At 44.2% G+C, this 12,121-nt stretch overlaps 1 protein-coding gene across 1 annotated transcript in view; it reads left to right on the top strand.

The window, feature by feature from the left end:
* The window catches only part of spock2 (SPARC (osteonectin), cwcv and kazal like domains proteoglycan 2), a 75,383-nt gene that overhangs the window by 28,647 nt on the left and 34,615 nt on the right, over positions 1–12,121 (top strand). The window contains exon 2 of the mRNA XM_071380034.1: positions 7,909–7,957. Coding sequence (XP_071236135.1) covers positions 7,909–7,957 — 49 coding nt within the window. The remainder of the gene's footprint in view (positions 1–7,908; positions 7,958–12,121) is intronic.

Genomic DNA, 12,121 nt, shown 5'->3' with positions numbered 1-12,121 from the left:
TTGCCACAAACTGCAATTAAACTTCAAAGTCACCTTGCTACCCTGTGCAGTTTAGAAAATGTGTTCTACTTCTCGACGCACACTGTTAAATAATGCAAGAGCTTCATCATCAATAACAGAAACATCAGAGGCATCCGATTAATGGTCGGCCCGTAAACTCTGACTCACACACTCTTCCCACTGGGCACAGACTTACAGTTTTCCACAATTGTTTACACACGTTTGCTGAATCTTTGGGCCATTTTCCCAAAACTCTAAACACAAAACCACAAACACAAAACTCTATAAATCTCTAGCAAAAGCAAACACTGTATTCAAACTGTTTTCTCTCTTTCCAAAATATTTTTTTTTGCATCAAAATGACGCACACATGCGTCATATGAAGAGATCTGTCTACCAACCAACAACACACTGATGTGCTCAACACAACACTACTTATGAATATCCCATCAGTAGGTTTATGCATTTTCAGTGTTACACTGTAGCCGGTTGTAAAGGATTGTTACAGTAATGTATACCTACTCAAATATACATAAATAAACACACAAATGCAATACAGTAACAAAAACATTGTCATTTAATTCCAAAATGCAGTATTTTTGAACACTTGTGTTTTGTATGTAACACTTTCCATACCCAACAGGAGAAAACCAGGAAAAACATTCAGTAAGATAAAGGGTTTTCTGTACAAAAAAATGGAAGCGGTTCATTCTTTCAAAACTCTAAACACAAAAAGACAAAAACACATACAAAATGTAAGGAAAAAGACATTAGGCTGCATCCTGCCTCCTGCCTCCTATCCTGCCTCCCCCACATCAACTTCACCACATGCATCCTCCATTGCCTGGAGAAGAGGCATGCGTGCGAGTGGATGGCGGTCATACACCTTCCATCGCCATGCCGGAAAAAAATAGGGTTTAGGAATGGGGAACATGGTGGGAGATATAGAACAATAAATTGTGGGTGGTCGATGACCAGTTGCGGACCAGAGCAACTGGGCTGCTCTGGGCTGATCCACCCCTCTGCTCGGCTGGAATGAGGATGCCATGTAGTGTGCTTCTACACCTGCATTGCTTGCTGTTTGGGGTTTTAGGCTGGGTTTCTGTACAGCACTTCGAGATATTAGTTGATGTACGAAGGGCTATATAAAATAAACTTGATTTGATTTGTGTCCAGGAACGTGATGAGAAGGGTGGTGTTGTAGGGACAAAGGTTGGCATGGTGATGGAGGACGCCTTGCTGGCTTACGGCTGCGCCACATGGTGATATTCCTTCCACGCTGTCCAGGGACATTCACAATGGCACAGTGGCCAATAATGTTCCGTCCCCGTCCCATTCTTTTGGCTTGGTTGAAGCCAGCCTCATCGATGTAAATATAAACGTGCAGAATTGCAGCGGCATCCAGCTCCAAGACTCTCTGAAACAGACAACAAGACAATATGTGACATAGACCGAGAGCAGTCAATATGGTGAGGCACAATACACTGGATTACAGTACTGTAATGTGTCTATACAGTGCTGATATGATAGTAAATTAACAGTATAGTACTTACTTGGACATATTCATAGCGCTGTTCTTTAACCCTCTCTGAGTTTTGCTCAAATGTACACCTGTTTCATCTGAGTTCGGTTGCGCTGTAATACACGGTCCAATGTAGACAAGCCCACCTGGTGAATGTCATTGCATTTTGTGTTGTCTGCAATTATGTGGTTCTGGATTTCTCGTAGTCTAATGGTATTGTTTGCCACCACCATGTTCACAATAGCGGTCTCCTGTTCTGGTGTGAACAGCCAGTGTCTTCTACCATGACCTGACCGTCTCTCAGTTCTGCAGAAGATCCACAAATATGATATGATTGGTTACAGTAAGCTAAAATAAATCTATTTTCTTTCAATATGAAATGACGTTACTGTAACATTAGCCAACAATCACTGATTAACACAGGCCTACTGATATGTCGGACTGCAGTAAACATGCATAAAGAGCATAGTGTAGATGGTAGGTAACTTACCGGTTGTCATTTCTGAATGTAGGGATGATAGATGCAACCGTGTAGCGGCTCAGGTTGGGCTGAACTCTGCCCAGCCGCCCTCATACTCAATCCATGGTTGAGCACACGGTCAACCAATGTGGCCCTGATCTCATCTGAGACAACTGTCCTTCCTCTTCCTCCCACTCCTTCACCTCTAGCTCTTGCTTCACCATTGACTTCCATTTTCCTCCAGAACAGGAGAGCTCATCTGTGGCCTTTTATAGCGCCAAAACTCTGATTTCTAAGTGAACAATTCAGCAACTAGTGTTTTTTTATTTATTTTTATTTTATTTCACCTTTATTTAACCAGGTAGGCTAGTTGAGAACAAGTTCTCATTTGCAACTGCGACCTGGCCAAGATAAAGCAAAGCAGTTCGACACATACAACAACACAGAGTTACACATGGAATAAACAAACGTCAATAATACAGTAGAAAAGTCTATATACAGCATGTGCAAATGAGGTAGGATATGGGAGGTAAGGCAATACATAGGCCATGGTGACGAAGTAATTACAATATAGCAATTAAACACTGGAATGGTAGATGTGCAGAATATATATATATATATATATATATATATATACATATGTATACATTTACACCTGTGAGGAGTGGGTGTTGCCAATTGGTGTATAAAGCTTGACATTGTGATTGGCGTTGCTTTCCAAAGGGACTAAAGAGATTTTAATTTTGAATGTTGTGCCTAATGTAGAGAACTGTGTAGTGTTTTGCAGAAAGTGTGATATAGATATGAAAACTGAGTGTAAAGCAGGAATTGTGCTTGCAATTTTGCAGACTTGGTTTAAGGATTTGGTACATGAGTTTCAAGTTTCGGTGATTTGCGTTTCAAGTTCCAATTTTAGTGTGTAAACAATTGGGAAATACTGTAAGTTCAATGCCTAGTTTTGATTTACATTTAGTTCAGTTGTCAACTAATGTTAATTCATGAAAATAAAAGAGAGCCGCACACTCTAGGAGCTCAGATGCAAAAATATTTAATTTACCAACGTTTCGACAGGCAAGCTGTCTTCATCAGGGTACAATCACAGACACTGCGGGATGACTCGTTTATATATAGTGTCAAGACACACAGGTGTCTGTAATCATGGCCAAGAGTGGCCTAATATCATTGGTTAATGCCATTGTGGTTGTTTGTAGGCTTGTGTGGTCTTTAGTGAGTCTATGATCGTATGCTATCCATTTGTATTTATTGTATGTTGCTCTTTCTATGCCATTTTAATATGAGAAATTAACCAATGATATTAGGCCACTCTTGGCCATGATTACAGACACCTGTGTGTCTTGACACTATATATAAACGAGTCATCCCGCAGTGTCTGTGATTGTACCCTGATGAAGACAGCTTGCCTGTCGAAACGTTGGTAAATTAAATATTTTTGCATCTGAGCTCCTAGAGTGTGCGGCTCTCTTTTATTTTCAAGTTTTCTACTCCGCTAGCCAGCACCTCGCCTAAATAGGTGTGCGTTTCTTTTTCTTCTAACTAATGTTAATTCAACATGAAATCAAGCAAACATTTTTCCCTGTCATTGGATTTAGGATAAAAGTTGGATAAAAAAATGAATAATGAAATTCCCTTAGGTTGAGGACTTTTTGCAAATCCAATCTGTTTTCCACGTTGATTCACCGTGATCACATCAAATCTTTGGGTTGAAATGACGTCTGTAAAACTATCTGTAGAGTTTAAAATGCGATGGGAACACATTGAACTGTAGATTATTCGGTACATGAAAACTTCATCAAAAAAGTACATTTTGTGTGCACTACTGTCATCACACCCTGATTTTTATCTGCAACAAGTCAGTTTGGTGGAAACACACCACTGGTGTGGAAAATGTGCATAAAATATTTACCTACATGTAAAACAGGCCACCCTGGATGTAGAGATAGGAGAGCGAGGAGAGTGAGCGGAGAGAGGGCAGAGACCCCAGGACGCCTTTATGAGTGTGTCACGCTTTATTGTTTCCTCCAGAGAGCTTTTTGGCACCCCCTCTTCCAGTACAGTAAGTGTTTATGGTGATGTATATCCTACGGAGTATACCATCGCTAAGGAGGCAGACCGTATATTTCTCTAAAGGGCTATTTACTGTTTTGAGGCCAAGCGATAGGCCTATGTCAGTATGCTTAATTTCTTTGGAGTTTGCTATAGAGAATATCACAACCAAACTAATACAGGGACCATATCACAATGTAAATGTATGCTTATCTATTGATACTGGGAAAATATGACCTTTACCTCTATTGATACTTGGGAAATATGCCCTTTATCTCTATTGGTACTGGGGAAATGTGCCCTTTACCTCTATTGATACTGGGGGAAATGTGCCCTTTACCACTATTGGTACTGGGGGAAATGTGCCCTTTACCTCTATTGGTACTGGGGGAAATGTGCCCTTTACCTCTATTGGTACTGGGGGAAATGTGCCCTTACCTCTATTGGTACTGGGGAAATATGCCCTTTACCACTATTGGTACTGGGGGAAATGTGCCCTTTACCACTATTGGTACTGGGGGAAATGTGCCCTTTACCTCTATTGGTACTGGGGGAAATGTGCCCTTTACCTCTATTGGTACTGGGGGAAATGTGCCCTTTACCTCTATTGGTACTGGGGGAAATGTGCCCTTTACCTCTATTGGTACTGGGGGAAATGTGCCCTTACCTCTATTGGTACTGGGGAAATATGCCCTTTACCACTATTGGTACTGGGGGAAATGTGCCCTTTACCACTATTGGTACTGGGGGAAATGTGCCCTTTACCTCTATTGGTACTGGGGGAAATGTGCCCTTTACCTCTATTGGTACTGGGGGAAATGTGCCCTTTACCACTATTGGTACTGGGGGAAATGTGCCCTTTACCTCTATTGGTACTGGGGGAAATGTGCCCTTTACCACTATTGGTACTGGGGGAAATGTGCCCTTTACCTCTATTGGTACTGGGGGAAATGTGCCCTTTACCACTATTGGTACTGGGGGAAATGTGCCCTTTACCTCTATTGGTACTGGGGGAAATGTGCCCTTACCTCTATTGGTACTGGGGAAATATGCCCTTTACCACTATTGGTACTGGGGGAAATGTGCCCTTTACCTCTATTGGTACTGGGGGAAATGTGCCCTTTACCTCTATTGGTACTGGGGGAAATGTGCCCTTACCTCTATTGGTACTGGGGAAATATGCCCTTTACCTCTATTGGTACTGGGGGAAATGTGCCCTTTACCTCTATTGGTACTGGGGGAAATGTGCCCTTTACCACTATTGGTACTGGGGGAAATGTGCCCTTTACCTCTATTGGTACTGGGGGAAATGTGCCCTTTACCTCTATTGGTACTGGGGGAAATGTGCCCTTTACCACTATTGGTACTGGGGGAAATGTGCCCTTTACCTCTATTGGTACTGGGGAAATATGCCCTTTACCTCTATTGGTACTGGGGGAAATGTGCCCTTTACCTCTATTGGTACTGGGGAAATATGCCCTTTACCTCTATTGGTACTGGGGGAAATGTGCCCTTTACCTCTATTGGTACTGGGGGAAATGTGCCCTTTACCTCTATTGGTACTGGGGGAAATGTGCCCTTACCTCTATTGGTACTGGGGAAATATGCCCTTTACCTCTATTGGTACTGGGGGAAATGTGCCCTTTACCTCTATTGGTACTGGGGGAAATGTGCCCTTTACCTCTATTGGTACTGGGGGAAATGTGCCCTTTACCACTATTGGTACTGGGGGAAATGTGCCCTTTACCACTATTGGTACTGGGGGAAATGTGCCCTTTACCACTATTGGTACTGGGGGAAATGTGCCCTTTACCACTATTGGTACTGGGGGAAATATGCCCTTTACCACTATTGGTACTGGGGGAAATGTGCCCTTTACCACTATTGGTACTGGGGGAAATGTGCCCTTTACCACTATTGGTACTGGGGGAAATGTGCCCTTTACCACTATTGGTACTGGGGGAAATGTGCCCTTTACCTCTATTGGTACTGGGGGAAATGTGCCCTTTACCTCTATTGGTACTGGGGGAAATGTGCCCTTTACCTCTATTGGTACTGGAGGAAATGTGCCCTTTACCTCTATTGGTACTGGGGGAAATGTGCCCTTTACCTCTATTGGTACTGGGGGAAATGTGCCCTTTACCTCTATTGGTACTGGGGGAAATGTGCCCTTTACCTCTATTGGTACTGGGGGAAATGTGCCCTTTACCTCTATTGGTACTGGGGGAAATGTGCCCTTTACCTCTATTGGTACTGGGGGAAATGTGCCCTTTACCACTATTGGTACTGGGGGAAATGTGCCCTTTACCACTATTGGTACTGGGGGAAATGTGCCCTTTACCACTATTGGTACTGGGGGAAATGTGCCCTTTACCTCTATTGGTACTGGGGGAAATGTGCCCTTTACCACTATTGGTACTGGGGGAAATGTGCCCTTTACCACTATTGGTACTGGGGGAAATGTGCCCTTTACCACTATTGGTACTGGGGGAAATGTGCCCTTTACCACTATTGGTACTGGGGGGAAATGTGCCCTTTACCTCTATTGATACTGGGGGAAATGTGCCCTTTACCACTATTGGTACTGGGGGAAATGTGCCCTTTACCACTATTGGTACTGGGGGAAACGTGCCCTTTACCTCTATTGGTACTGGGGGAAATGTGCCCTTTACCTCTATTGGTACTGGGGGAAATGTGCCCTTTACCACTATTGGTACTGGGGGAAATGTGCCCTTTACCTCTATTGGTACTGGGGGAAATGTGCCCTTTACCTCTATTGGTACTGGGGGAAATGTGCCCTTTACCTCTATTGGTACTGGGGGAAATGTGCCCTTTACCTCTATTGGTACTGGAGGAAATGTGCCCTTTACCTCTATTGGTACTGGGGAAATATGCCCTTTACCTCTATTGGTACTGGGGGAAATGTGCCCTTTACCTCTATTGGTACTGGAGGAAATGTGCCCTTTACCTCTATTGGTACTGGGGGAAATGTGCCCTTTACCACTATTGGTACTGGGGGAAATGTGCCCTTTACCTCTATTGGTACTGGGGGAAATGTGCCCTTTACCTCTATTGATACTGGGGAAATATTACCTTTATTTCTGCTGTGCATTCCATTTATGAGCATAAAACAATCTTATAATGTGTTTTTTTGTTGTTATTGCATAATCAATTATATGTTAATTCACTGCTAGCTAAAGCTTGTTGCTATTCATTGTGTCTCTGTGGAGACCATGAATCAAGAGACGCTGTATATTGAACATGGTGATAAATGTTGATGAATACACCTCAGTATATCTGATGTTACACATTCTTATCGTCTAACTATCCCTCTTCTTCTTCTCCTCCTCTGCCTCTCGTTCTACCAGGAAGTAGAGGTCAGTTTATTTCTTCATCTATATTCTACCCATCCCTTTTTCTTTGATGTCTTTTTTGAATCCTTGTAACTAATTTTCATTATGTCTCTGTCTCTCTATCGCCATTTACACTCTCTCTACCCACCCACCCTAACCTCTCTCTCTTACATATACTGTAAATCTCTCTCCCTCTCTCTCTCTCTCTCTCTCTCATATACATCTCTCTCTCTCTCAACTTCTCCATTTTAATGAGAACGATTAATGTTCTAATTAAGAAGAAAAAGTAACAAATACAATTAAAAGACCGGTCCCCCTGATGCCGTATGTTCAACAAACGGCGCTTCAGTCCCTATATAGTGCACTACTTTTGACCAGAGCATATAGGGTAAGTAGTGCACTATATAGGCAATAGGGTGCTATTTTGGACGTAACCAGTGACTCACTCACTCAGTTAATCATGATGCTTCTTTTGCTGTGGGTTAACCTGGATCTCTCTGTCTCTGCAGGATGACTATGTGAGGACCTGGGATGAGAATCAGGGAGGCTCTAATGAAAGTAAGCTCCCCCTCAGTTCTTTAACATACTGTATATTATGCATCTATTGTACTGGTGTAGGATCTTAATTTGAGCCAGTTTGCTACAGCAGGAAAATAATCCTGCAGCAGAAGGAAAAGTGGTTATAAACCATGGACATTTTTGTAAGGGTTGATACATTTTTCGTAAAGGAAAATCAAGTCTGAAATTTCATATATTACAAACTTCAGTACCCTTTTTAAACCTGGAATACACTACAATTTTTACATTTGCTACATTGCAAGAAAAGGTCTTCTGCAACAGGATGATCAGATTAAGATTGCTGTGCTGTCCTTGTCATTTACTATGGACCTTACTTACGAAGATTCAGCACCCACCACTTTTGAGAAATAACCTGAGAGTGATCATGTTATCCATTATATTTACCTCAATTTCATCAAGTGGTGAGTTGATCGATAAAACATTCTTAGAGAAAACAAAAACCGAGCTCTTGAAAGCTGACTAAATCAGTATAGGCTAGCTAGCCATCCATCTGAGGGACAGGTCGGCAACATCGCAGGGATCAGTGCCAGGCCAGGAATCAGGGGTTGACGATCACTGGGTTTATCACACACGACAATGTCCATTAGAATGAGAGTGCACCCAGATGTGCTTCAGCCCAGGTCGCATAAAAAGGTAACCAAAAGGTGCACAACCGAGGTATCACACACTACACTGGTGTATTAGACAAGGCAAGCTACATGTTTGTTTACAATCCCATTTGTATTCTATGGTCAGATGCTGTACACACGTGGCCTCAGTGAAAACGGCAAGTGATGTTAGAGATGTTAGCTCGCTGTAACAGCAGCCGTCTGACTGTATCTTTCTCCCTGAGGAGGTTCTGAGCTCTGCTGTCGACCAACTACCAATCAACATGGAGTAGCCTAGCCTGTCTTCTCTTCTCTGCTCTCCTCTTCTCTGTCTTTAATTGCGCCACAGGCCGATGGAGTCATGACCTCCAGGTTGCATCCCAAATGGAACCCTATTCCCTATTATGGTGCACTACCTTTGACCAGAGCCCTATGGGCCCTGGTCAATTATAGTAAACTGTATATGAAAAATAGTGCAATTTGGAACACAAGCTTGACGTTGTGTCCATGACCATTGTGTCATGATTTGCAGCTCAATAAAGTGGTGGGAATGGAATGGCTGAGTCCATTAGTACTGCTATATCTCTCCGAGCTTAATTAGCGGGTAATTATGACTTCCTGTAGAGGTCTGGAGAGAGGGGATGAGTGGAGGGAGAGATTATACTTTCTACTATGGTGTTTTCTTGCTGGAGTCCATTTTGTGGCATTGTATTTTATAATATTGTCAATAATTGAAATATCAAACAATGCTGTAGGAATTGTTGGAGATCTCAACTTTAATAGAACTGATCTCTCTCTCGCTCTCTCTCTCTCTCTCGCTCTCTCGCTCGACACATTCCAAGATGGCGTAGCAGTTCAGACATCTTTGTCATGTCCCGTGTATATATCTTTTTTTCTTCCTTCGTATATATTTTTTATATTTTTAACCTCAGTTTCAACAATACTCTCCTGCAACCCGCCTCACCCAATGTGGTATGGATCTGCTATTTTCTATACTTTAGAACCGAAACCCCCAACAGTAGCTAGCCAGCTTACTAGCTAGTAGTCAGTTAGCCACTGCCAGCAGTCATCAGCTCACCCTAGCCTGGTCAACTCCTGCCGGTCTGCACAGCGTGATTCAACCCAGAGCATACCGGACTGCTTTTTCGCCACATCTCTGGTTTCCTACCGCAAGCTCTGAACCTTTCACCTAGATCATCGCAGCTAGCTAGCTGCTATCCGAGTGGCTACCCGCTGGCTAACGTCTCTGTCCCGAAGCAAGCACCAGTGAGCCTGGAACAAGCCTCGTGCTAGGCTCATCTCCCGGCTAGCTGAAGAGGTCCATCAGCCACTCCTTGGGCTACAATACATATTTTGCCAATTGGCCTGGACCCCTTTTACTGCCGACATGGAGCCCTGCCGATTCCAACACGAAGGGTCTACCGACGTAATCTGCCCGAGGGGTTTCAACAGGCTCCTCTGTCACAATGTCCCCTGAAGGCCCATCCGCTAGCCGCGGCCCGCTAGCTGTCTAGAGCATATCGGACTGTTAGCTGAAGAGGACCATCAGCCAATTTCTTGGGCTACAATACCTATTTTGCCAATTGGCCTGGACCCCTTTTACTGCCGACATGGAGCCCTGCCGATCCAACACGACTGGTCTGCCGACGTAACCGTCCGAGGGGGCTACAACAGACTTCTTCCGTCACGACGTCCCCCTAAGGCCCTTCTGCTAGCCCCGGCCGCTTGCTGTCTGAATCACCGTGTCTCCAGCTTGCCTAGCTTCCCACTGATCCCTATGATCACTCGGCTACGCATGCCTCTCCCTAATGTCAATATATCTTGTCCATTGCTGTTTTGGTTAGTGATTATTGTCTTATTTCACTGTAGATCCTCCAGCCCTGTTCAATATGCCTTAGCTATTCCTTTTGTTTCACCTCCCACACATGCGGTGACCTCACCTGGTCTAAATGATGTCTCTAGAGACAAAACCTCTTTCATGGTCACTCAGTGCCTAGGTTTACCTCCACTGTATTCACATACTACCATACCCTTGTCTGTACATTATGCCTTGAATCTATTCTTCCGCGCCCAGAAACCTGCTCCTTTTATTCTCTGTTTCGAACGCGCTAGACGATCAGTTCTTATGGCCTTTAGCCGTACCCATATCCTACTCCTCCTCTGTTCCTCTGGTGATGTAGAGGTTAATCCAGGCGCTGCAGCACCTAGCTCCACTCCCATTCCCCAGGCGCTCTCATTTGTTGACTTCTGTAACCGTAAAATCCTTGGTTTCATGCATGTTAACATTAGAAGCCTCATCCCTAAGTTTGTTTTATTCACTGCTTTAGCACACTCTGCCAACCCGGATGTTCTAGCCGTGTCTGAATCCTGGCTTAGGAAGACCACCAAAAACTCTGAAATCTCCATCCCTAACTATAACATTTTCCGACAAGATAGAACTGCCAAAGGGGGCGGCGTTTCAATCTACCGCAGAGATAGCTTGCAGAGTTTTGTCATACTATCCAGGTCTGTACCCAAACAATTCAAGCTTCTACTTCTAAGAATCCACCTTTCCAGGAACAAGTCTCTCACCATTGCTGCTTGTTATAGACCACCTTCCGCCCCCAGCTGTGCCCTGGACACCATATGTGAATTGATTGCCCCCCATCTATCTTCAGAGCTCGTACTGTTAGGTGACCTAAACTGGGACATGCTTAACACCCCAGCCGTCCTACAATCTAAGCTAGATGCCCTCAATCTCACACAAATTATCAATGAATCTACCAGGTACAACCCCAAATCTGTAAACACGGGCACCCTCCATAGATATCATCCTGACCAACCTGCCCTCCAAACACACCTCTGCTGTCTTCAACCAGGATCTCAGCGATCACTGCCTCATTGCCTGCGTCCGTAATGGGTCTGCGGTCAAATGACCACCCCTCATCACTGTCAAACGCTCCCTAAAACACTTCAGCGAGCAGGCCTTTCTAATCGACCTGGCCCGTGTATCCTGGAAGGATATTGACCTCATTACGTCAGCAGAGGATGCCTGGTTGTTCTTTAAAAGTGCTTTCATCACCATCTTAAATAAGCATGCCCCATTCAAAAAATGTAGAACCAGGAACAGATATTGTCCTTGGTTCACTCCAGGCCTGACTGCCCTTGACCAGCACAAAAACATCCTGTGGCGTACTGCATTAGCATTGAATAGCCCCCGCGATATGCAACCTTTCAGGGAAGTTAGGAACCTGTCACGTTCCTGACCTGTTTTCTGTTGTTTTGTATGTGTTTAGTTGGTCAGGACGTGAGCTGGGTGGGAATTCTATGTTGTGTGTCTAGTTTGTCTGTTTCTATGTCCAGCCTAGAGCCCATGAGCTGCCCTACAGTCATGAGCTGCCCTACAGTCATGAGCTGCCCTACAGTCATGAGCTGCCCTATAGTCATGAGCTGCCCTCCAGTCATGAGCTGCCCTCCAGTCATGAGCTGCCCTCCAGTCATGAGCTACCCTCCAGTCATGAGCTGCCCTCCAGTCATGAGCTGCCCTACAGTCATGAGCTGCCCTACAGTCATGAGC

Source organism: Salvelinus alpinus, chromosome 32 (genome assembly GCF_045679555.1).
Source record: "Salvelinus alpinus chromosome 32, SLU_Salpinus.1, whole genome shotgun sequence".
Taxonomy (NCBI): Eukaryota; Metazoa; Chordata; class Actinopteri; order Salmoniformes; family Salmonidae; genus Salvelinus; species Salvelinus alpinus.
This window is presented reverse-complemented; position numbering and strand designations above follow the sequence as displayed.